The sequence below is a fragment of the Pelmatolapia mariae genome, linkage group LG10_11, assembly GCF_036321145.2.
Source record: "Pelmatolapia mariae isolate MD_Pm_ZW linkage group LG10_11, Pm_UMD_F_2, whole genome shotgun sequence".
Lineage (NCBI taxonomy): Eukaryota > Metazoa > Chordata > Actinopteri > Cichliformes > Cichlidae > Pelmatolapia > Pelmatolapia mariae.
Genome location: NC_086236.1, coordinates 24,062,577 through 24,089,561, shown reverse-complemented (window position 1 = coordinate 24,089,561; position 26,985 = coordinate 24,062,577). Strand labels below are relative to the sequence as shown.

At 39.9% G+C, this 26,985-nt stretch overlaps 2 protein-coding genes across 2 annotated transcripts in view; both read left to right on the top strand.

Annotated features, from left to right (window-relative positions):
- Positions 1-858: 858 nt before the first annotated feature.
- On the top strand, positions 859-10,468 carry aspa (aspartoacylase). Its single transcript, XM_063487849.1, has 6 exons — positions 859-1,346; positions 3,149-3,344; positions 5,793-5,886; positions 6,694-6,801; positions 9,043-9,152; positions 9,347-10,468. The coding sequence occupies exons 1-6, from the start codon at positions 1,105-1,107 to the stop codon at positions 9,536-9,538; spliced, it is 942 nt and encodes a 313-aa protein (XP_063343919.1). The 5' UTR covers positions 859-1,104; the 3' UTR covers positions 9,539-10,468.
- A 3,002-nt stretch (positions 10,469-13,470) lies between these two features.
- Positions 13,471-26,985, top strand: part of abr (ABR activator of RhoGEF and GTPase) — a 121,483-nt gene continuing 107,968 nt past the window's right edge. The window contains exon 1 of the mRNA XM_063488674.1: positions 13,471-14,506. Within this exon, the coding sequence (XP_063344744.1) occupies positions 13,702-14,506 (805 nt within the window). The 5' untranslated portion in view covers positions 13,471-13,701. The remainder of the gene's footprint in view (positions 14,507-26,985) is intronic.

Here is a 26,985-nt window from a genome sequence, read left to right as displayed (position 1 = left end):
AATAGCTCTCGAGGACAAGAGTTGGAGACCCCTGGTATGACCTCAGATGCACTCTCTCAATCTAGTTCTTTGTTTTTGTCTAAAAATAAAAAACAAAAAACACACACAAGAAAAGGGCAACGAGGAAAAGCAAACAAAACATTTACTATTTAATAATTTTAGTTGTACTTACAAGCTGTATATGTTTTATATACAAAACATATATATACAAAACATATACAGTATAATAATAAACTGTCAGATAATGAAATAAAATATAGCAAAGCGGCAATAGAGAGAGGCATAAAAGGAAAGCCAAAGGCTCAACATGTGAGTTGCAGCCTATTTAAGTACGGAATAGAGTAAATGTTACATTCCACCACTGAAAAGCTAAATCTCCAGTTTACTTGAGTTGATCAGCTCTGTGAATGAAATTACTAACTTAACTAAACCGAATGTTAATAACAAGCTGGTAAAAACTGAGTTCGTTCAATTTATTTTTAAGTGAGCACAATATTAGGTTTTACAGTGCAGTTTAACACAAATGTTTCCAGAGTAAGTGAGTGTTTATGATGTGTGTGTATCCAAAATGTTCACTATTTGGCCTCACTAATACTAATACACATTAAGAGACAGAATCAGGATATTTATAGGTTTAGGCTTTTCAATGTTCTTTTTCCCTCTTTAAATGACTACTTAATGTATCTCTCCAAAAGTTGAATCTGTTCATCTGGACGTAGCGTTTTGTGGGAGAAACGTTTCGTCACTCATCCAAGTGACTTCTTCAGTCTACTACTTAATGTAAGTAACGTTTTATTTTGAAAGAACCTCACCGGAAACTCGCATTGTCCACAGTTGTGACGGTGACAGGTAAACAGTGGGAGGAACCTGGTTAACGGGAGTTTCGCCTGCAAACCCAGTTGTCCGTGTTCAACTTTTTTTTTTTCCACGCACAGTGACTGACCACGGCAACCCAGCGGGCACGTTACGTAAGCGTGCGGCGTCAACAGGCATTTAAACAGCGAGGCTGCGAAGCTCCAAGCTGGATAACTTTTCCTCTGCTTCTTACGCCAAGGAGACCAGCGTGTCTTCATCCACACTCTGCACAGTTACTGCCACCCAGGCATGTCTTCTTACAACAACACGGCGCGCTTCAGCGAGGCGAGGAGAGTGGCGATTTTCGGAGGGACGCACGGAAACGAGATGTCAGGCGTGACGCTCGTTAACCTGTGGACGAAGAACGGCACCGAAATACAGAGGAAGGGAGTCGAGGCCGTACCTTTTATCACCAATCCCAAGGCTGTGGAGAAGTGCACCAGATATGTAGACACGGATCTGAACCGAGCCTTCACCCCAGAAAACCTAAGGTAGGTACGCCTCTGGAGTCTCTGTTTCACAACTACATGTTGAATGGAAACTTCCTGTTGGCGTGTAAGAGATGTAACGTCAGGATTTACTGGCTTTATTTTGAACTGGGTCAGCTAAAGAGAGGGCACCCACGCATACTAGATGTTTGTCTTAATTAATCGCAACCAAGCAGTGGAAGATGTACCTACAGTTCGTGGAAAAATGTAATGACTGCACAATTATGCAATATTATTGGCATAGCCGTTTGCATGTGTGCGCTGTACCGGACAAATGAGTCAACGTAACACAACGCGACATATAAATGTATCCGTAAGTAAGAAAAGAGGGCTGCACATGTCTTTAAAATACGATCCATCACGTGGACTTTGCCATCGAAGCTTTACTATGGCAGGTAAGCTGGGACGTGTGTGTTTACCATCGGTGGCGTCTCCCCCTCCGTGCCCGCCTCTGCCAATAAGAGCAGAGCAGCAAGTCCCCTCCTCCCGAACTTCAGCTGACTGTCGGCCTGCAGGAAAAACGTGAGCGGAACGTGACCGAGCTGCAAATGATTGAAGACGTTTTTTAGTTTGTTTGTTTGTTCTTTTTCATGTGCACTACACCGTAAAATGAAGTCTTACGCAAACGCTGGCCCTTGTGTCTGTTCGTGCACACAGCCCATTTAGAAATGTGGTTGGATAACAGCATCTATTCATTAATCATACAAAGTGTTATTATGGTGTGCATTTTCCCTGTCATCTGTATGCATTTACTGAAGTACAGTTTTAAAATTATTGCTGCATAACATTTTCCTAAAATTCTCATTGAAAAATATCCTTCATCATTTGTAATAGCCTTTTTAATGGAGTGCAGCTAGCACCATATCACTTAAGTGAATTGAGCACTTCCCGCTTCACATATACAGAGGTGACACATAATTTCTTAGCTATGAAGCTGAAGTGATGCCCAGAGCTCAAACCGTATGAGTGAAGCGTTCCAGCCTCATTGTACAAGCATTAGTTGACACTTTAAGATCTTCTTCAGCGCTCTCCAGCATGTTCACTATTTGGCCTCTCTGAAGGCAACATATAAGAAGATTAAACAGTTGGAGACTCTTTCCAAAAACAGCTCATCATGATGTAATTTTTCCCCCCCACTTGTATAGAATGACATCTCTGCTCTTCCCTCAAAATTAGCACCCGCTTGACCCCTTCAGATGAATGTTGGGAGTCCACGTCATCAGCTGCTGCTTACACTGTGCTTGTGTGCTTATTTCCCAGCAGTCCAGACAATACCGGACAGTCTCTGAAAACAGGGAGTAAATGACAGATGTGAGGGAGGCAAAACAACACAGACAGTAGAGGTGCTATTCTGCTATAGCGTGGAGAATGACCTAGACTGGTTGGTGTTTTGAAATGCTTTAAAAGAGCGTGAAAGTGGGCAGCTCTCGTCCTCTGGTCAGAGCAAGGCCCGGGGGCAAAATACACTTTGGAAAGATCCTAAGACTTGGAGTTAATGAATACAGTTTCTTCTTAACTTTGACAGAAAGAGGCCACTGGCCTACTGAATGCAGCCATTGCTTCCCAGCATTGACTCCATGGCTGCCAATACTTTAACCATGAAGTTCTGCATGTGGAGTTTAACCCCGACATACTAGCCTTTTCCCTTATAGCCAACCGTTAGGTTAAAGTGTTGTATGTAGGACACTCATGTGTAAATAATTAACATGCTTCATTGTTCTTTGAGCTGACTTGTGTGATAGTATGTGAATAGTTAGGCTTGTGGCAGCTCTATAATGCTTTATGTGTTTGCACACACCCTGCAGTGCCCCAGGTGGAAACGACCTGCCCTATGAGGTGCTGAGAGCCCAGGAGATCAACAGGATATTTGGTCCCAAAGGAAGCCCGGAGGCCTACGATGTCATCTTTGACCTTCACAACACGACATCCAACATGGGCTGCACTCTGATTCTGGAAAGCTCCAAAGACCACTTCAATCTGCAGATGATGAACTACATAAAGGTGGTGGCTTTGAGAATACAAACACACATATACACTGTAGGGACTTTTTTATGAGAAGAGCTATCACATCCTAAAATCTGACCACCCCTCTGACCAGTTTACACAAACAGTGGTGAAGCCTGTTGGGGCGCTACACTTATGCTCACAGAACTGTAGTTACATCCAGTAACTTCTAGTATTTGACAGGAGCTTTTGTGGAACCTTTTCTCTACAACCGTTGAGACATTTTAACCACGTACTTCAACTGTAATCACCGGCAAGCTTAATCAGTGATGAAAAGAGTAGTTTGGCAAGATTTGCAGTTTGTTAAAAATCGATTGATGGTTAACATGGATAAAAAAAAGAGTACTGAGACCTAAACGAGGTAAAACAATCACTGTCATCAAGTCCTGCCATTATATTTGCAGAAAGTCCAAATTATATATTATTATTCAGCAGGCATCATTGATGACTGTATAATATTACTGCATGATTGTTCCACTCACAGTCTGTGCTGCACACTGTGCAGTATGTGGAGAAACACAAGATGTAGCTCAACTTCTCAACCTGTGTCGTTCTCTGACCTCTGTCTGAGGCTGATCTGTTTGCTGAGCTTTAGTTGAGATAGTTGAGAGATGTAAATCCATCCATGTTAGGCTCGTCCAAATACCCCAGAAGGATCCCTGTTGTCTTTGTACTCTCAACCAAATTCCCAGATGAGCCTTGGGAGATGATTTCTTGATCTTTTTCAAATAAAACCATTAGATGTTCAGTGCCTCTCTTAGAAGATGGATTTTATCTGACAGCATTAAGTAAAGTAAGTACAGATGAACTGAGCTATAATTACATTGTTGAGAATAAAATAAAAAGAACTAAATGCTTATTTTTTTATTCCTGCCCTTTTTAGTGGGCCTCCCAAGGGACAAGTGGAGGAGATGCCAGATGTTCAATCCAAGCAAAACCGACTAAAACACAAACACATGCAATGAAAGCTACTTAATAGTGATGACTAAGGAGAGCAACAAAACAAACAGGGCTCTAATTGATTGTGGATTTAACAAAAAAAAAGGGTAAAGTCACTGTTTTGAGAGCACTGCAGCAGTGTATACATTTATTTTTGCCCTTGGAACCTTTTAATCTGAAAGGGAATATCGTTAGTCAACACTTAGTCAGGTGTTGTTACATAATTATTACATTCTCTGGTGTAACCAAAAGTTATAATTCTGCCAGTAAAACATAACTTAATTCAAGCAATTCTTCTTTCCACTGTTACAACGAGGATTTCATAACTTTCCAAGATCTGAATGTGTCAGAAAATCTTGGACGTAACCCTAACAAGCTTGTTCTAAGAGGAGTCCGCGGCATGTTTATTGTGGAAAACTGCTGTACCAGAAGGTCTCAGCATAATCAACATGGTGCTGAACTAGATCTGCCCTACCAAAATTTTTCATACTTTACTGTAACACAGGACTTCTTTGCTGAATACAAAATGGGATAAAGGTGCCAAAATAATCAACAGTGCTTTGGGGTATCATTTAGCCCAAAACAGTGTTGGCTATTGGCTGATCAGGACATTGTCCAGTGTTGGACTTCTCAAATATTTTAGGGATAAACTGCATGTTTAACCACAGCTTTACATTGATTAAATCCCACATGGGAACTAACAAAGAGGCATAAAATGCTCCAGAGACAGCAAATCTTTATAAATAATTTGTTTTAAGACATTAATACAACCTCAAAAATTCACATTACTTCATGGTAATAACAAGGCAAACTCCTCTTATTATATTAACTTCCATTTTAAAATGCCAGCTGTTGCATTCCTTTCTTGTTCTTAAAGACAAACCATGGTGAGCACCTGCAGGGAGGAGAAATGAAGCCAAAAGCAACATGTCTTTTGTACAATACACCTCACAGGAAATGCATTCTTAAGTTTTAAAGCTGTAAACTGCCCCACCAATACACAGACATCAGTTATATAAGGATTCATAGACTTCATAAATATTCACCAGCTTAGTAAATGCCTCCGGTTTAGATGCTGTGACTTCAGACGCTTTTGCTCGTGTTTGTTGATAATCGCAAACACTCAAGGTAGAAAATGGTTCAGGTCTAGTACGGTACTGATTATTCTGTCTCATAGTTTGAAGGATTTACCTCTAGGCAGATGATCTGAACCGCTGCCAGTTTAATGCTAGAGAAACAGCTTTTAATTTAATGATGAAGGCGACCACTATGATGGTGTTCCGTCTGAAAAGGATTTCAGGCCTCTGCTGACAAACGAAGATAGCCCACCAGCTTAAACTTCATTCTGTACACAGTTGTTTTTGATACAGCGTTAGTTGGTGTAGATTTAGTTTTCCATTCTATCAAGCACGACCGTAACACCTTTGCCTTTGTGCTGCACAGCGTTTGTGTTTGGCTTTCTTTTATCTGCTTTTTATATGATGTTCTTGTTCTCTTGTCTTATAGAAAGCCATGGCTCCAGCCAGTTGTCTTGTTCTGCTGAATGAACATCCTCTTCTGAAATATTCCACTTCACGCTCTGTCGCCAAGCACCCTGTTGGTGAGTCTCTGTAGTCCAGCCAAGTTTATCTGTGGACAGTGGCAGAGGTGGATTAAGAAAACCAGGTTTTAAAGCCATAGTTTTAAAGATGAGGGTTCAACCCCAGAGCAACAATAAGCACGTAATGACACAAACTGTTGTTTTTCAGCACTTTCTAGTTGCTTTGTAGGTGGTGTTTGGCTGTGTGGTGTCTCTTTGTGGTCAATTTATGGTGATTCTAACATATTTTACAGACTAACAGTGTACAGAACAACAAATATCATTATGAGCACTTGTAAGCTTAACCCTTGTGTTGTCCTCGGGTTAAAAATGACCCCTAGGTGAATAAAGTGTGAATCATTTCTTAATTGTTGATTTGGTAATTAGGTCTTTCGATCGCATTTATTTTAATCGCTTGGTCGTATCGCAGTTATTTGGAGTTCTTTTTCTTTCCTCTGTGGTTTTTCATCACTTTCTTGCCATTTTCAATGCTTTTTCGTCATTTTGCACATTTTTGTGGTCATTTTGTATCTCTTTGTGGTCTTTTAAATGTTGTCATTTCAGTTTCCTGAATGAAACCTGGGCCCTTGTGCCTGTTTTCTGTGTAGCCATGATTCTCGAGCATGCAACCGTGTATGACTTTTACTGACTCTTGCAGAGCAGCCACTGCAGCGAGTACAGTCATGTTTGGTTGTGTGCCACCCTCGACAAATCCCAGCTAGCCCTAAGCCCTTACACGTTTAACATATCTAACCGGAGTATACGTTTAGCTGGTAGAAAATCTCTTTTACTTGCAGATGAATCATTTGATTGTTTTCTTCTATGCAGGTTTGGAAGTGGGTCCTCAGCCTCAAGGTGTTTTAAGAAGCAACATCTTTGAAGCCATGCGAGTGATACTGAAACATGCTCTGGACTTTATTGAACTCTTTAATGAAGGTGAGACTTGAAGTGTTAAGCTGTAGTCACATTTAGCTACATGACAACAGGCTGTGTCACAAGACTTTAAACGGTTATAGCACTGCAACGTAGTGTGAAGAATGAATGACCTCTGAAGTAGCTCTTACAGAAGTTACAAAGTATTAAACTGTTAAGAATTTGGGCTCAAAAACAGCAAGTGTGATTCATAATGTGTTATATAATAGAAAAATAAGTTGTTTACCATCTGTCAGCATCCCTGTGATGAGAAACATTTTGTGACAAAATGCCCATGGGTGACCATCTGACTCATCCAGATGTACCTAGTCCTCGCTCTCTAAATTTATCTGCATTACGCCTCCACTCGGCTCGTTCTCCCCCCCTAAACGGAAGAGTGTTCTCAGTGTTTAGGTGCAGGGCAGCGTTTCCCTCATATCTTTACGTAAACAAGCGATCTGTGCCAAGTTAGAATTGCAGGCTGTTGGTTTCCCCAACTGCCCCGCCGTTGAAAGGGCCGCTAACTGGGAGTTGGTCAGTTTCCATGTCATTAGGGACTGGCTGGCACTGGGGTGGTAGTCTTCTGTCTTAGGACCACCGTGGTGATAATGAATGTTCTGGCATGGTGTTGAAGCGGTGTTCCTGCGCTTTGCAGCTGAGCAGCATGATGAAACAAGTCCTTTAGCTATACAAGGCTTGCTCAGAAGGATAGCGCCCCCCCCCCAATAAAGCAGGGAAACTAAGACTTCAGAAGCATTTGTCCTTCCTGTTCCGCACTGCTACTTGCATATGAATACAGCTGAGTGCAGGTGAAATGGTTGCCTAATGTCTAAGCCCTGCCAAACATTACCAAACCTTGTGTGTAATTCCTAAGGTTGAGCAAGGCCACTTTGGTTTCGAATCACAGTGGAACAATCTCATGAAATATTGGCAACTTTGTGTGACATTAGTTTGATTTATATTTTACTGTCCATCTTAATATAAAGGTAACTTCTTTTTTTCACTAATCTGTATTTAAAAAGAAAAATCAAAACCAAGTTTTAAAGTGTTACTAAGCTCGTTACTGTGGTCCAGAGTGAAAAATCTACATACGGAATAACACAGAAGTAATATAATGCATTTTTATCTTTATCTGTTTGATAGCAATGTCATGAGTTTGCATGTTAACCCTGAGAAACTAGCTAATTGGCTATCTACTTCATGTTTATTTTTTCCCTTACTTTAAAATCACTGAATGGACTAAAGGTTTACCTCCACCCTCTAAGTAACACTTTGTTTAAGACTTTAAGTAACCTGTTTAAACTGCATTAGAAAGCTGCATTTCAAACAACAAGACTTTAGTGACGACTTCATTGAAGCACCTTCTCTAAACTCTGTTTTCAGGTTTACTCAGGCCAATCAGAGTTCTATAAAGATCAGGCAACTATTATAAATCCATCAATGTTCTTCTGCTTACCCTGCTTATTCATCTTAGCAAAAGTTTGGTTACACCCTTTCACCAATCTATCATAGGGAGACCAACACCTGCATTCACACCTGCAGCTAGTTTAGAATTGCCTTTTAACCTAACAAGTATGTCTTTGGACTGTGGGTGCAACCCAGAGAAACTGGAGAAATCCCACAGAGGCACAGGAACAGCACACAAAGCAAACTCCACTCACAAAGGCCCCAACTGGCTGTTGGATTTGAACCCAGGAGCTTTTTGCTTTCAAGCAAAATTGCAAAGCTGCCCTTCAATTCAATAACCGCTAGGAGAAGCAGAGGACTTTCACCTGGGAGAATAGGGCTTTACCTTCCGTGTGAAGATAAATGGTAAAATGGTAAATGGCCTGTATTTGTATAGCGCTTTACTTAGTCCCTAAGGACCCCAAAGTGCTTTACACATTCAGTCATTCACCCATTCACACACACATTCACACACTGGTGATGGCAAGTTACATTGTAGCTACAGCTGCCCTGGGGCGCACTGACAGAGGCGAAATGTCAGCACTGATGTTATTGTTTGAGCTACTGCTCGTCTAAGAGATATCTCGACTCGATGTCTTAACCTACTAAAGCTTTTATACCCTTCTGAAGACCTATAATAACGCTGCCCTTGAAACAGTTTAAATATTATTTAAATGTTTATTTTAATCTATTCTTTTTTTGTTCCTTTTTTAAGCTTGTTATAAACCCTGGGCTGTTGACTCTGGGAGTTCAGTCTAACTCCAGCTTTCATTGTGTTATCCCAATCCACTCACATACTCTGTTTTCTGTGCTGTTTAGGTGTGGAGTTCCCTCCTTGTACAGTTGAAGTTTTCCGAGTCCTAGAGAGGATCGACTACCCCCGAGATGCCAATGGGAACATCATAGCCATGGTTCACCCCAACCTGCAGGTAAATATTAAAATTTAGAATTGCTCCCACCTTCAGTCTCTAGCCCTTATGTCATGTTTGGACCATTAAGTCTATAAATGTGCTGCTTTAAGAAGGAAATGAGATTTCTTTAGATGACGTGAGAATGTATTGTTTCATTTTAAACAACATACTCGAGTTACTTTCCCTGTGGCTCTTGCTTGTTATTGTTGCAGGACTGTGACTGGGAGCCGCTGAACCCTGGTGACCCAATGTTCCAGACATTTGATGGAAAAACTATCCACTACCAAGGCTCTGGGACGGTCTATCCCACTTTTATTAACGAGGCAGCCTATTATGAGAAACAACAGGCATTTATAACCACTAGGCGAGAAACCTTGGTAGCAAGTGCCATCATCAAAGCATGAAGAACTGTTTCTTAAGGCTAACAGCAATCATGATTATGCATTAGCCACAAGAGCAAACTGTATCAAGATTTTGCACTTTGCTCTGTTAGAAAACAGCAGAAATCCTGCAGACTAGATACCATCTTTTACAAACTGATTTAGGTTTTTATGCATTCACTATTGGAAAATCACTTAACTATGCAAAGAACATTTGTGCAGGCACTGTGACAGTCTTTGATCTGAAGACTACTATATTATTGTGAGAAGTATTTATGATATTGTACATATTTACATTAAATCAACTAGATTTTTATTATATTAAAGACTAGGCCTAATCATTGATGGCTTCTAAATCATCCTAAACACTCCTTTTACGTTTCCAACTACTGCTCAGGAAGGCTGTGTAGAGGATCGTCACCTGCAAACTTTTGACTCAAACTGTAGATGTTTGTCTTTTTCTGAAAATATATTTGTATCATGCGTAGGGGTGGGGGGTTGTTTTGTGGCCTTTGATACTACCTACCTGTAACTCCGTTGGTTGCATCTGTGGTGCTGTCCTTTTTTTGCCTTAACTGAGATTTCAGAGACAGTTGTGCAACAAATCTGGAGTAGAGTTTTGTAGATTTTATGTCTCGGTTAAAAGTTTCGATTACAGTCTAAGTTCTCTTCCATATAAACCAGATGCAGTGTGAGATGTGTTTTTATAATATATCTGTCTATTTTGATATACTTGTAATGTAAGTTTGCTTTCAAAGGGATGCATAGAACTTGTCGCATCCTGGAAAGCATATTTACTTTTTAATGTTTTCATCTTTATGTTGTCCCAAAGTGTCTCGCTGTGGTCTTAGACTTGAGCAATATATCTGTTAGAATCATTTCTGTGATTAGTGAAATTCACTGTACTAGAAGTCCTGCGGAAATGATCCTACCAATAAATGTTGTACTACTGTGTGTTTTACTATGTGTGCTTCTTTGACTCACGCTCGTTTAGTCCTGTAGGGCATGTGGCCACAAGAGGGCGTCACGCAACCACTGATTAAAGTCCCTTACACCGTGCACTGTGGTGCAGTACAGAATATACTGGAGGGTGCAGCCGGTGGAATCATGTCCGAGCCAGTTGTTTTGCTCCTTTGTGTGTCACTGGTGCATCATGTGTCACAAGAACCTATCCACTTTTACAGCAGCTCTCCTGATCACAGAGCTGCTGACCCACTAAGGAAAAATTGCAGCTCTCTACTTGTGTGGTATTATTATTATTATTTTTTTTTTAAAACACTTGACCCATCAATATGTTTCAATATGTGCACTTTCAATGCCTTTATTTCAAGTACTCTTGTCCCATAAGACTTTAGGTGTAAGATTCAATACAACTTTGACACTTACAATATTATATATTTTATATATTATACATGTGCCGTACCGTAGAAGGCACCCATATGTGTTTACAATGACACTAAGTGCTGTAATTATAACATAGCTGGATAGTTTGTTTATGCGTCTCTCTTTTTGTTGATGGCAGCAAAGAATTCAAGTCACTATCTGAGTTCAGTGTTTCAGGAATCCAAGGCATCTGAATTTGAATGGAGGTGAAGGAGTGCTGAGAGGTGTGTGGGAAAGTTTAAGAATATGTTCACTGAAAAGGGTTGGATAGTAACACAGTATATACCCACAGCTTGTTGGGCTGGAGGTGTTATTTAAGCTGTGAATATATGACACACACTCACACAAAAAGGAACTCATTTACCAGGCATTTTATAACATTGTTACATTCTGGTTATCTATTGAGCACCTCTGATCAGTGTGGTACGTGTAGGTGTGGTTGTAGCTGCGAAATGTAATTAAAGCAGAATTCCAGCTTTGTGCACACTCTTCTGCATCGTTTACCCACTCAGGCCATTATCTGTCGACTGAATACCACACACTGAGCAAACTTGTTAGGTGTCTGTTTCACTGATATTAAGCAATCATATGAGTAAAGCATGAGAAGTATGGCTGGATCAGCTACACAGTCATGTTTATGCAGTCCCAAAAGCTAGCTGTCTTTATTATAACTTGTAGACTAACCAGGAAAAGTCCACACGTTTTATGCTTTCTTTGTCATATCAGGCCTGTGATTGGTAATCTAGCTTCATAGCTGGTCATAGTCTTTGTAGACTATTCATTACAGTAACCCAATACAGGCCCCCAGGCCTGCAATGAGTGCGGATCAATGGCCACTGAAAGCTTTCAGGAGAATGATCTTTCAGTTCTGGGCGGGTGTCCAAATGGGCACTCAGAAATACCAAGCACCCATCTCTGCCTGCACTGGCCTCTCTCTCTCTGCACAGATAACTTTCTTCTCTGTTGTATAGCATTACACTCTATTTTACTGGAAGGCTCCTGTCTGGCTTCTTACCAAGATCTTCTTTAATATTATCAGGACACAGCTGCATGAATTTTGATAATCATGCTTTATGTTTACTTTTTTATGGAAGATGAGTCTCCCAGAGATGGGTTCTGTTCATATGAAAATCACAGACATGGAGAGTCTTCAAAATGAGACATACTTAATTATTTACCAGCTAAATGTCCAATAAATATTTTTCTGCTGTGCCACAAATCAAGATGGGGAATCAAGCTGACCTTCTTTTCAACACACTGTTTAGCAATTATAAACTAGCAGTCTTGAAAACAAGGAGGAGAAGGAGGATGTGTGCTTGAAGTTATGGCATTGAAGAGACAGGTGCGTGTGAAAGGTTTTTGTACATGAGTTCCTGCAGTATATTTGTTTCCTTTGCAGACAGATAACAAGCTACCTGATAGATTAAAAAAAAAAAAGTGCATCCGTCCCTTCCTTAATGTCAAACCACCGAAACCTGTAGCTATAGGGAAGCAAACCAAACATCTGCTTTCAAGGTCTGCTTGGTCTGCAACATTACATGCTGCCCAGTCAGCTCTATGAAGTGCCCGTGTATGCAGCTGAAATGTTAAAAGCACAAAGAGAAATGGCTGTAGGTCAGGAGGAATTAATTTTTTGTGTCACTTAAAGCAACTTGCAGGTTTTTGAGCTTCCTGTATATCATTAAAGGTTTTTCAAATGTGTCAACACTGTAACAAGATTTGTTCAGCATCTTTGTTCAACAGACCACCAGTGTGGCTAAAATAGAAAACCACAAACAAGAGAATAGAAACAAGTTGGCAGTATATTTAGATCAGCAGTGTTTCTTCACAATAGACTGAACTGGCAAAGATACAGACTACCAAACAGATCTGCATTTTATGTGCAAGGTAAACAAGTGACAGGAACATCAAAAAGAACTATCAACATTATACAGATTTGTGACATAAATGCACATTTAAAAAACCAGGGTAAGAAGCCTGGTCCTTGCAGTCTCTGGCCATCATGAGAATATGTACACAATTGTTTTTACTTCTAATCCAATAAATTTGAATTTATTTTATGAAGGATCTCAGTTCTGTGACTGATAACAGACCAACCTTTATCTGGAATATAATTTCTTCTAAATGTGCACCACCAAGCATGGTTGCTTTCCTTTAGCAGTGCTTGTTGCATTCAGATTCTGTCGGATTTTTTTAATGTTATTATTATTATTATAAGGTGTGAAAAGAAATTCAAGAACGGCGTTCAAGTAAAACTGGTTAGTTTATCCGCAGATACAGTGTGAGCAATCGATGTGGAAATATTAGTCATGAGTTATAATATTCTAACATCCCTGCCCTCATCCTTATAATAATTGTTTTTTAATTATTTGTTTTTTTTTCTGTTTGCTTGTTTTTAAACAATTTTTTGCCACCAGGCTATGCCGCACACATCCACTTCAGAATCCGCGGCATTGATTGTATAATGCTGTCATGAAACCATGGCCACTTTAATTCTCCCAGCGGCACCTGAACGCACCACGTCTGGATACAGGAAGTCTCGAAACTTTTCAGCGTAGTGGCAAACTTGTTATCTGCATTAGACGCAGGAGTGCGCCGTGCGCCAGTTACGTGTAGGAGGTGCAAGATGGTCAGAAAGTGCTCAAGTTAATACCGTTTATTTGTTTTTTTTCTTTTCCGGAAAACAAGTGAGAAAGAAAGGTGGATTTACGCGACAGTGTCGGTGAAGACAACAGTTAGCTTCAATATTTTCTGACTTGCATGACAAGACTGCGACGGGCGTGAAGCCCCGCGTGAACATCAATATGTGGGAGCAGGAGGAATTCGAAAAACACTGGAGGAAAGAATTTCCCGACGGAGAAGTACCCCAGATGGATTTGAACTCTGTAGAGGACATCGAGTCCGAGCTGGAGACATGCAAAGCCAACCTGAAGAGGCTCCAGAAGGCTCTGGCAGAGGAGAAATTCAAGGTGATTTACCTGGAGACCACCGTGGCCCGACAGAAGAGAAACGACCCGGAAAGGTTTGAAGGCAAAGATGAAAACTTTAACGCTGACATGTCGACCTTTTCCAAAACGGAGAATATCAGGAAACCTCCGCGGCGGGACGCCGAGCGTGACGAGGGGAGGATGAAGGCGCTGGACCCCGGTGGCATGAAGCACCACGCTGCGGGTAGTAATACAGCGGGGCTCACCAGCTCCTTCGGCCGGGAGCGAGGCAGGTTCAGCGGCAAGATGGGCAAACCAGTCCCTATCCCGGTTCCGCCACAGAAGCCCATGTTTTGTAGAGTGGACACGGCCCCTGCCATCGTCCAGCGTGCGAATGACAACGAGGAAGGCAGCGACCGGGAATATGAGGATTTGGAGATGAATGAAAATTTCGTCAGGAATAACTTGTTGGCACCAAAGACCGCGGGAAGAGACGGTCAGAAGACTTCCAGCGCTCACCGGCCTTTGCGCCACAGCAGGGAGTTTGACTCCGATGATGGCAGACTGTCACCGTCCTTCCCCCACATTCAACGCAGACCCTCCCGAGGCTCGGGGTGCAGCACCCCAGAGAGGAGGAGTGATGGGTACCTGAGCTCCGACCACGATGACTCCTCTTCCGCAGGTAATGTCAACACCACTGCCGCCGGTAATGGCTATAAATAAGAAGCGCAATATGTAAATTAGATTTTACTACATGAAATGGCCTGGTTGGAAGATCATTGGGAGCCAAGCTAGGCTTTAATTCTGGATTTATAGTGTAAAAGCCAGATGGGATCTGTAGTCAAGCATTTTAAACGTGTCAGGCACTGATGTCAGGGAAGGCTCCATAAATCATATCTACAGGTAGCAGCTTACTTCAAACTGAATTAAATGTGGCATGTTTTTATTTGCAGGGTGCTTTTTTTAAGCAACCAGTGTGAGTACTGCAATTGATTTTGTGCTACAGTACTCAGCCATTTACAGCTGATCAGCAGTGTTATGCAATTCATCGGTTTCTGGCTCTTACTTCCTCCTTCCACAGTGAAAATAAAGGAAATCTCAGCAGATGCAAATGCACTTATGTTAGTGAGTGATAATAATACAAAATCAGTCTGTATTTTGGCACGAATGTGCCTGGTTTAGAGATGATCTTTATTTGTTTAAAACGCAAGACGAGGTGTATTCATGTAACCCCATTTTAGCTTTTCAGATTCATCCACGGAGAAAAAACAAGTTTACCGTGTGCCAAACTAATTGCTGAGTGCTGTTACAAAATATTTGTAGTATTGTCCTGGACAAATGCACAGTGCAAACACCTGTTTCTCTGCTGTAGTCTCCAGTAGCTTATTTTTGCATCCTGAATGGGGCGTGTCAAGGAAATGCCATTCTTTTAAAAAGCAAAGGGTATGGTCTTTAGATCAAATGTCACACTTGTTCTGTTGGAAATATGTTTTTCTGTGTTCTGACTTATGTTTACGCCTTAGTTGCTCAGGTTGTTTCATTTACCAATATAACCCCCCCCCCCCCCCCCCCCCCAAAAAAAAACAACCCAAAAAAACAAAGGTCAATAAAGCAACACAATTGCCTAGAATAACTTCTCTTAATAACTGCTCTTCAATGTTCTCACACAAGTCAGACTTGTGCCATGACTTGTATTTCTACTAAGTGTCTTGCATGTAACTCCAAACCCTAGTTAATATTAAGCTGAATTTACCTTCAAATAATAGAGATCTGCATAACAGATCAGTACTTTTACTTTATTTTGTTTTTACTTGATCAAGAAGAAAATGTTTATCAGTGTATGACTACCCGACTCTGCTGGATGGTGTGGATTTCATGAAACAAATAAAACCCTGTATAAGTGTGGCTGAGGAACAGATCCATAATAGACTAAATGCTCTGAGTGGTGTTGTAGATATCAGACATTAGGAGAACTACCACCTGTTATAACAGACCTACTGCAGGATAAGGTAAGCAGTAGGTGTAAAGATAAGGACAGGATTTCCTTTGCAAAGCCCCACTCGAGCATACCTCTGGCTTTTTAATCATGTAGATTAGAAGGTTACCGGTTAAATGAAACCATCTTCACTTGTGTGAAGTACTCTACATTGTCTATATTGACCTTGAAGACAAAATGTTCCCTTTCTATATCAGTGATCTGTAAGAGGTCTGTAGTGTCACATCACCCTTGAAGGAGCTTCAGTTTAGTTGGTGGTAAATATAGATACAGCCAAATGCACTGAACAATCTGGCTTCTTTTATGATATGAGTCATATTGAGCATGTTGGGATGTTAGTCAGTGGCTTTATTGTAAACGGACTTAAAGTCCTGTTCTGATGTCATGCAAGTGCTGTTTGACGCAGTGAGTTCAGGAGTTGAAACACCTCACAAGTTGCATGAGTAACCAGAAAGCCAGCATAGAGGTGGCTGTGCATGTTTTGCATTTCACTGCTGCAATGCATGGTTCTGGTAAACGTATATAATGTCAGCTTATCTTATTTTAGCTAGGGCTGTGTCTTTATTTGTAGAAACGTCAGTGATGAGCTTTAGTCTACAAGGTGGTTTGAAGTTAGTCAAGATTTTTCTTCCGTGCTGTTGTTAGTCACTTAAAGGTCGCACCTCAAAGTTAAGATTTGTTTAACTTGGCACTGAGCTACTTTATGTCACCAATGGTTATGTCACTGTCACAAGTCTTTATGACATTTGTGGCACATTGTCTCTTCCTGTGTCTGAGGCCTGTAAGAGTCAAACTCTTACAAGGCCTCAGTATAATTTCTGGTAAGGGCTGGGCAGTGGTTTCTAAAAACTCCAAACAGGAAAGCAGAATGAAGTGGGAAATTGTAGAGAGAAGGGAGACAAAATATGAATAAAAGACAAAGGGGACGAGGCACAGATGTTTTCTGAAAGAAGAAAGGGTTGTGGAGAACACTTGCCCGTGACTCTTTGTATCTGAGGTGTGAGAGGTGCTAAATATTGAACTGCAGAGGTGCTTGCAGTTCCTTGCATGTGTCTCCCCATATTTCCTGTCTGTGTGCTGGACTGGACAAACATGCTTTGTGTCTACTTTCATATTTACAACACATGCCATCGGACCACTCGTCCAACTGTCAACAAAAAGCGACGCAGAACATTTTCTTTAAGGCGTCCTTTCATCAGGGGCGCTCACAGTTGTCAAAAATTCCCTCGTAAACTGTTGGGCAGGACTCTAAGAAAATAATTTACTTGGAAGCAAAGACTCTGAGCTTAAGTAATAATTTAAATACTAATCCAGGAAACTGGAGTCATGTCTTGCTGTGGCGTTGTTTTAAGAAGTTTGGCAATACTGACGGAGATGGTTTGCTTGTCATGAGTCAGGAGTGAATGAGTAACTTAAACATGAGAATAGATTGAGGAAGGCTTTTTTTTTTTAATAGACTGTGACACATCCCCAGTTCCCTAGTCTGTTCTGTTCTTTTAAATATGAAAGGATTATGGAACGCTTGACACTAATTGTAAGCTCACAGTTTCATTGTTATGGCTCTGCTCAATGATTTGGTGGTTACTGACTGGTTTGGCTGATGTGCAGGGATTTGGAAAAGTGGCAGTTTTTACAGTTTGGGTCAGAAGCCAAAAATGGAGAAGTAACAAGCAGGCATTGTTTTATGAATACTGACGCTGTGGCACTACTCTTTGCTTCATTTGGAGTTGAAATTCATTTAAGCAAAAATGGAAAATTTTCTTTTAAGAGCTGTTTTGTGTCAAAGAAACACGAATGTGTTGGACGTTGTTAAACGGGGTCTTATGCCTTAAGAGGCAGTTTGGTGTCTGAAATACAGGAATTGATGGTCTTGAGGAAAAAGAGCAGAAAACACCTGCTGAGCTTTTCACCATGACACGCTGTTTGCTCTTCCATTGCAACAGGTCAGGGGATGCATTTTCCCATAAACCTGTGGGTCAGTAAGGAAAACCACTTACTGTAAGCCTCTTAATCTATTCCATCTTTGCTATCCAACAGGATATTGATGTTTTGTTCTGACAACTGGGATAATCAGTGGAAAGACTTTAATTGTGGCTAAAACAATGGGGAGGGTGTGTGAACCTGTGGGAGGATGTAGAGGGGCTTAAGGTCACCTTTTATAATCTAAACAACAACAGTCATCTGCCCTCCTAGTCACTCAGCATTATGGGATGAAGTCCCCCCTTACTCCCACTTGCACATACGCACAAGCTGTTGGCGAATGCCAGGGGTGTTGCTCATATTGATGCCTTTGTGTAGTGTGCATTTCCTAGGAAGAGGTCATCCATCAGGTCATGTGAGTCTTTGTCCAACGCTATGGTCTTTCAGTATTCTTCCTGATTCACCTCTGATTCGCAGCACCGTTGGTCTGAAACCTGAAAGGAATCCATTCTTATTGTGACAGTGTTTCATTAAGGATTGTTGTTTTTTAATTAGATTTTTAAAAAGTCATAAAATAGGTCTTTGAATTCAATATAGTCATCACAGGTATTTAATTTTCTTTAGTCCAGTCTGCACATGCCAACATACAGTATACTCCTGCTAGAAGTGATGAACACAGTCCAGTTTTTAGCTCTCCCGGCTATTTAAAGCACTGTAATTCAGAAATATCTTTACTGAGCGCAGGCATACCAAAGGAAAAAAGATTATTTTTAGCCTATAACCGCTTTGATCTCCATAGGAAAATATGTTTTTATATCTCGCAGGAAAGCTGAACGACCTGCTTGTTAATTGAGTTCATAATTCTCTAGTCGCATTGCCAGAAGAAGGAGCCCTCTGAGAGGGCTATTTCCTGTTTCTGTTGTCTATAGCACATATCTTTGTTTAGCAGCTGGCAGCTCAGGAAAGAAGACATTCAGATGTGTAACTGTTTCTTTTTTTTAAGATATCAGGTATTTAAATGTGAAGTTTTTTAACTCTTAGACATAGGTAATCAGTCTTTTGAATGAATGCCATATCAAAATGTACAATAAGAAAATGTTTTGCAGTTATGAAAGCGATGGGAAACTCTTGGCTTTTTGAAGTATTTGGACAGTATCGATAAAGAATAACAAATCACACATGACACTGACATACAATCATATTAATAGTTTAAATAAATGGGGGGAAAAAAACAGATCAGCCACATGGAAAACGTTCATCCCAACGTTAGCCGAACTTTCAAATCCATAATAATCAATATTATTGGATTTTAATATTATCAGAAGTTCCAGTTATTAGAACTTCCTCCGAGATGGTCAGGAGGTATTCAGCATCTCCAATACTCAAGACTCTATATGATAAAGTCTGTGTAATTTGAGGAGAAAAAAGGTAGAAAAGCATAAATTATTTATTTATTCATTGGATTATGGAGCCTGTGTGTATCTGTTCTCAAATTTCAACGTCAGTTTATTGGCTCCCTAATTAGCAAGCTTTGCCAGAGATTTCATTAAGTAGTGACTTTGGTAAGTTAAATAAGTGGAGGATTTCTTGCCCTTATGTTTTGGTGAAATATTGTATATTTGGAGCCAACGTATCAAAAATAATGCCACAAAAGGAAACAATGGTGTAAATGAGGCTGATGTTTTGTTTGGGGATTTCTTTGATATTTTGAAGGGTGTACTGTGACTGTGCCAAGTTTTTAAGTTCTCTTCATCAACCAGGACACACGGATAAAGGAAATAAACTCTTCAAATTAAGGGAAATAAACTTCAAGTAGGTTTCAGATGGCTGCTTACCGCCAACCTGGGTAAGTTCAGTCTAAGGGCAAATTCAAAAATAACCCTAAAATTTTTGTCGCAACTCTTGCTGTCAAAGTGCACGAGGGTAAAGTCATTAACTGAGATTCCATAAAGTTGAATTGCATGACAGACAGAAGCAGTGAATTGCACTGAAATGCTGTGGGGGCACTTGAAACAGGAAGCTCTGAGAAAGTCTAGCAACAACTTTTAACTAAAGGAATTTTCCACGTAAGAAGTTCAGAAAGCTGATGTCAGAGACAAAACACTGGTTAGAAGTTATTCCTGTTAAGTGAAGCAATAACTGCTGTCCTTTCCCTCCTAGTGATGGTGTTCAAATATATCACAAGTACCTATAGCTGCTCTTTTTTAAAACCAATTTTGCAGAGATTCTCAGGGAAACATGGACAAAAAGAGGTGCAGATCTATTGTTGGGATGAAAACCTTCTGGAAAAGACATATTCTGATAATTTTCTAGGTACTCTAAAATTCAAAATAGCATCTCCACTGACCTTACACTCTTTAGATTTGCTCATCAGAGCAAATGAATTTTAGTTTCTTCAAAAATCTGGCGGGTTTCTTATACTACTATTCTTTGACGGTTAACTGCCGTGATGTAATGAATAAACAGTTTCCCCACCAGGCAGGCTTGCCGTGTCATGCTGCTAATGTGGCTTTTCATGTCTAACTGCACAAAAAAAAAAAAAAAAAAAAAAATAGGCACAATAAAGAAAATGCTTTTTTTTTTTTTTTTAAATAGAAATTTCACCTGTTTTATCACTAAGTAGGAAAAGAAGCCCGTGGAATAAGCATGTTTTGTCACTCTATTAGGAAATAATTGTTGAATACGGCACCCACATTTCTAGTTTTCCTTTGAGTTTCCTTTTTCTTACTCCAGATAAGCGGCACTTGTCCAGACCTGTCCCAAGTAGTATGTGCGGCATGGGAACTATGAGTTTGTCATGTTGTTTCCATTTTCAGTGGCGTTAATGGAAGCTTGTGCTCTTCTCTTAAAACTATGATTTCCAGTTCTCAGCCTCTGAAGCTTCAGCATATGCTGTGGGTGCTCACACCTATATGACAGTTTGACAGCTCGAGCTAGTGCACCGACTTACTGCAAAGTAAATATTTGACGCTGTGGTGGCCAGTCCTGAGAAAACAAAAGTAACCTTAAATCAGTGTAATCTCTCCCCACATGCTGGCCCGTCATACTAATTTCCTAGGCAACAGAGCTAAGATAGATAGGTACAGTCAAACCTAAACCTAAATCAATTACGAGTATGAAAGCCTCCATAAACGTAACCATTGAACGCATAAGCATCATTTTACTTTGCTGTAGTTGGGAATTAAAAGGTTAAACTGTGAAATAAAAGACCAAAAATGAGTCGTATTTATTTTTGTTGGCAATTGATTATCTTAAATGACCAATTGAGGTCTCAAATTTACAATTCCTTACAATTCCTACTGTGTTTAAAAAGACTATTCTGCTCATTTCATGTGCTGTATTTTCAATCTTGAATTCTACTAGACTAGTTTTACATGGTTCCCAGTCCAAAGTAATCTTTATTTATTCTATACTGGGCGTTAATGGAGCCCATCATTTGTCTGCTGTCTTCTCCGCTCTCTTCTAATTGGTCGTCACTTGCAAACAAAAGGTTTAAACAGCAAGTGGGTGGAGCTTCAGTGCTCACGGCCAGAGCCGTGTGTCTGAGATGATTATATTGGGAATATCTCCTTCCTTTGGTGTCATGCAGATTCAGCAGTAGAAAAAATGCCTGGAATTGGGTGTTTTAGAGCAGCCTGAGCTTGTGTCACATGATTAGTAGCCAGCCTGCATTGGAACCTTATATATAAGGAATATAACAAGGAAAAACATATTAGGTCTCACCATCAATATCTTGAGTATATCGTGTTCAATGATCTACCCTTATGGGGGTTTTTTAAATATATATTTTTTTATATCCATCAAATCTGAAATCTCTTCACAGTAAAAGCACTCAAATAATCCATGTCAAAGTCCTCAAAGCTAAAATCCTATTTATGGTTCAACTTGTTCCTGTGTTACCTTGGTGATGAATGCGTCGCGGGGAAGCAGGCAGGATGTATCTGTGATGGTGGAGGAGGTGTGGGTTTTGCAGCATCATTGCCTGCTTGTGAGATGGATGTGGGCCTGAAAATTTGTATTTGTTTGCGAAAGCCTTGACCTTAGCTCTACAGCAGAAATGTGAAATGCACAGTCAGGACGTGCAATGCAAATAAGAAAGCCGAATGCTGCTTGGCGCTCATTGTACATCTAGCACAGCGTGTGCACAAGTGCATGCATGCAGGCAAAAGTCAAAGTGAAGTGCTGCTTTATAAAGATTGTTACAGAGGTAATAGTGCACACAGGTTTTAGGCACTGCTGAAGATGCTTTGGATGATGCTGTTAATGTTTTACCGATCCATTAATTAAATGCATTAAATGGTAAAAAATGTTCTGTAGATGTCTCGGTTTGTCTCAGTCGCGTCTATTTCTTACCAAACTGAAACTATAATCTTGACATCAAGACTCTGCTTGTGGCTACATTATATGCAATTTGTGGGGGCCATAGCATCTGCTGCAGAATTCTTCCTCTTCTGTGGGTGAAGAAGTTTTTATGTTATTTGTAAGTTGCTGCCATGCTGCAAGTAAGACACCACTACGTTTGCACCGTCATGCGCAAAACCAAAATTTGTAACCTGCATGTGTAACGTCTTTCCCTCTGTGCTAGTTAAACCTAACTCGGCCTCGGTGACTTGTGGTGTTCTTTTTCTGTTGTTTTTTTTTTTTTGACATAGCAGAATTTTTCTTAGTGCAATCCCACTTTCAAATGACGCACTTCAGCTGTTGTCACCTGACTCAAAGCCCTGTGTGAACCAAAGCCCTATGATGCAATGTCCTCCTGGTGAAAACCACTACCTGTGAGAAGTGAAAGTAGTCTTTGGTACATCAAAATGATTTGGGGGTCATTAGATTGGGCTTTAGTGTTCGGTGTATTATTTCAAATGGAGAGCATGTTAAATTTGTAATTTAAAAAAAAAAGTTAGTAGCACCATTGTGTGCATTATTCTAATAATATGACTCCAGGATCCAATCTTTGCTTTTGTTTCCTAATTTTTCACTAGCTTACCATTTTGGGTGCAGGTGTACATTGCTCCCTGGACTTGTTTGTTTGTCTTAAACAAAAAAAGGTGTGGCCCTCTCAGGGGTTTGTTACAGGGACACAACTATATGAGAAAGATTTCCTCATTAAGAAGAGAAGGAAGAGGCCAACCTTTCTAAAGTTTATGTAATCTAGGAAAAAAACCCCTGTGCTCTCAAGTCAGTAATAAGTGGTTTCTTTCCATCTCCTGTGGGACAGGGCTGAGCTGAATTACTCCTTACTTTCACCCTCATTTAACCCATTTCTAAACAAACACCGAGACAAGCAACGATGCTATCTCTCTCACCGAGTTTCATTTCACATTATTGCGCTCAGCAGGATTTTTACACAGGGGAATGCATGGACAGGAAGTACAGGCTCACTTCTAGATATGAATGTCTCTCAGTTGAAATCAAGATGAGCACCTGCACGATCTAGGAGAGCCTGAGAGTTGTGGTTTTCCTGTCAGTTAACTGATTCATATAGCTGAAAGGAGAGAACCATTTGTGTGTACTTGAATGTAGTATGGAAGCAGCTTAGAATAATTTGATATTTAAAATGTGATTTCCTTGTTACTCTTTCCAAATAGTGTCCAAAAGCTAATTTTTAAAAAATTTTTTACTGCCACATATGGTAAATAAGAAGAGAAAATCCTGCCAATTCAAGAGTTATTCCAAGGAAATTGGCCAGTTGTTTAAAATGACTTTATTGCAGTTTTTCATTGGTAAAGAAACGACGGGTTACATTCAAACTATATTCAAGCTTTCCAGTGTCAGTTTTTCCCCATAACTTAACTTTTTAGGGTTCGAGTCAGAGCACCAGATATTTGTTAATCGTTCTCTCTAATCTCTTTCATTTAAACAGAATTTGTATCATCTGAAACAGATTATAAGTTCTATTTTAGTTTTGGAAAGTGTCAGTGTTATTTGTGTTTCTTCATGTGTGTGGAAAGAGGGTGGGGAGGGGGGTGGGGGTGGGCTCAAACCAAACAAACCGTTGATGCATTTCTATCTCTCATCAGTCTTAATATAGGTGCGGTTTGCATGCTGACATAGAAACAGTGCAACTCTTTTATTAACATTAACAAAAGTGGGGGGGAAAAAAACAAACAAAAAAACAACTTGCTCTAAATCTAAAATCAGAGACACTCAGAGGCAGGTCACTTATGATTGGCTGACAGATATGGCTGCCATGGAGACCCCAGTGTGGTGTGTGTGAATGTGGTAAGACACCAGGGTGCACAGTGCATATGGACCCACAGAGCCCTGCATGCTTCTAAAATGCTGTCAGCCTGGTACTTAATGTTCACTTCTCTGAATCCTGGTGCGTGTTATGTAATCTGTTGAGACTGCTGCTTTCAGTTCCTACACGTAAATAATAATTAAAAAAACAAAAAAAACCCCCAAGACATTATGTGGTATGAATTGTAGTTTGATAGAACGAAAACCAAGGAAGAATTGCTGTGAAATGTGTTTCACTTTCCATTTGCTCTGAATGAAAGCTAAATTTTGCAGATCCGTTTATAGAAGCCTGGTTTTTATTTCATGATGTCAAAAATTTCCCCTAACTGGGATCACTACATGAGGTTTTATTTCATAATTTGACCTTTTAGACATTTTTGACTTGATGATGTTAAAGATTTTGAGGTAGTATAAAGGGCTAAAATATTGGGGAAGTGAACTAGTAAGAAGCTTATTGTTGCTCAGCTGTGGTGTAACGCTACTATATGTGCTTATAATAATGTAATGACCTGAACTTTGCTATGAAGCAAAATCCATATTACCCTACTTCAGTTTTTTATTTTTTTAATCAGCACGAGCACCGCTGCTTGTAAAAACGTGACGTTTAGCATGAAATGGAAAATGCATTATGAAATATAAGTGCTTAAACGTTAGGCAAGAATACTGATGTAAGTGAGTTAGAATTTATTTTATTATTATTATTAGTCCTTTATTTATCCAGGTAAAAAATCTCATTGAGATTAAAAATCTCATTTCCAAGAGAGACCTGGCATCATGGCAACAGAAGTCAAAATACAAACAATATAGTGTTTATTGATTAAACTTTATTCACAGGTGCAGAACACAACATCCTTCAAACTACAGTCAGTTGTGATGCTCTATTATGTTAGTCTGAACACCAGTTTGGCTGTTTTTACAGTTGTACATATTTAACTGAATTTATCAGTTAGTTTATTAGAAATTTCACACAGACACTACAGCGACTGTCAGATTTTATCACTCTTTCAGTCTTGACATAATTTGTGCACCAGCCGTGTGGCATCAGGGTATTTTTACGTGTGAACTCATTCGCAGTGAGCGGGCTATATTGTGAAGTTGTCAAGTTTTAATCCAGCAGAAGCAGGAAATTGAGGGATTTGGATTTACTCTACCTTGTAAATGATACCCCTTTTCACAATCCTATGTTGCACACAGAAGCTAAATGCAGAAGACGTCTGCAGACTTGGACTTTGGCTAAAAGGGAGAACAAAACTTGAGAAAACAATGTTCCTTTTTTCAGCATGCAACATCTCATAACCACGTGTTTAGAAAGCTTAGTTTCTGGTAAATAGACTAGCGACATATGTGGTCTGCCCTCTTTTATTTTATAGCAGGGCATTACCACAATTTTGTGAGCATGTTATGAGAATATCATTTTCAGTAACCACTTCCAAATTTCAGATATGTAGGTTGACAATAATAGAGCTGTGAAAACACTGTTACATTCAACCTGCTGGTGTGCGAAGTCCTCGTGTTGATGGTGTTACTGTGTCAGATGGGATCCTTGTTTAAACCTGAAAATATATGCGTGTTTTCATAGACTTCAATAATAAGGAGGCTTTTAGCCTTCTCACCTGCCAGGGCATGTTCTCATGACCCAAACTTGCATCTCCCATCCCCCAACCCCAATCGGTCTTGGCCACTTGTTTCCTCCGGTGACCTCAAGGCATTTTTTTGTTTGTTTTCAGCTGCACACCAAAAATGAATAGAAACATTGGCATTCACTGAAGTGCAACGGTGTTAACACACCTTTACCCAGATTCTCAGTTTGCAGTTTCTTAAGGACATCATTTTCCACAGTCATCACTTTCGCTTCCTCTTCTTGCCGAGCGGAGATGGAAACAGATGGACAATTAGCAGGTGAAACGTTTTGCATTTTGAAACCACTTAATCTAAACGTTCACAACATTTGCCAGGAATGCAAAGTCCGTGGTAGAGATACGTGAGGGGGTGCGGAGGGAATTACTCTTCAAGTTACAGGAGTGGCTTCTGTTGGGTATAAAGTGTCGCTGTGTAAAGTCCCATTTGGAAACCCGAGATACCCAGAACCTGCGGGTCAGTGGTTAAAGGAGTCGATGTAGCATTATACCTGGAGGAGGAGCACTCCTCCTGCTTTATTCAGGCTGTTGGTTCAGTCTTGAAGAACCAGACGCTGTCTGTTGGGGCTCTGTCATAATTGCTCTTTTAGCCGCGAGGTCTTGGCAAAGGAACTGAGAGCACCGCGCTGATGGCGCTGTTTGCTCCAAGGATTTCATTTAAGGCCATGCTAATTGTGTAACTTTCCTTGACTATGTTCTTTTTCCTTTTTGTAAGTAATTTTATTTGTTACTACACATTTGCCGTGATTTCTCTATATTGACGAGACTTTAACCTGGCGTACTGTTGGTGCTGTTGAGTTTTCATGGTGTTATGCTGTGTTCTCATGTGTAACGATCACTTGTTGGTGCATTTTTTTCTCACACAACACACCCTATTATACTGGGATTTCCTGCATACAAAATTTTTGTATGCAAACAAAAACAGGCCCCCCCCAAAAAGGAAGTAGGGATTGATTTATTCAAGCGTAAAATTAAGTAAGTTAACATATACCAAAGTTATTATACTTAACTGAAACTACACATTCAAACTTGTGAAAAAACAATAAATTAAGTAAATTAGATCAATTAGTTAAATTTAAAGTAGACTTTAAAAACCAATAAAAACTCAAAAAAACTAATGAAACATACATATATATATATATATATATATATATATATATATATATATATATATATATATATATATATATATATATATATATATATATATATATATATATATATATATATATATATATATAATCTGTATTTATTAGACTCTTTCCCTTTGTGTGGACATTTTGTGCTTTTGTGCATAGTAACCCTCATTAAGGCCCATTTTGAAAGTAGCTTTTCATGAATTGCTCTTGGAAATAATATCTTTTGCTGGCT

What these genes read in the sequence shown, in the direction of transcription:
- aspa (XM_063487849.1), top strand. Translation starts at nt 1,105, where the DNA reads ATGTCTTCTTACAACAACACGGCGCGCTTCAGCGAGGCGAGGAGAGTG. An exon ending in TTCACCCCAGAAAACCTAAG is followed by an intron (nt 1,347 to 3,148) that starts GTAGGTACGCCT and finishes CACACCCTGCAG; the next exon opens with TGCCCCAGGTGGAAACGACC. An exon ending in TGTCGCCAAGCACCCTGTTG is followed by an intron (nt 5,887 to 6,693) that starts GTGAGTCTCTGT and finishes TCTTCTATGCAG; the next exon opens with GTTTGGAAGTGGGTCCTCAG.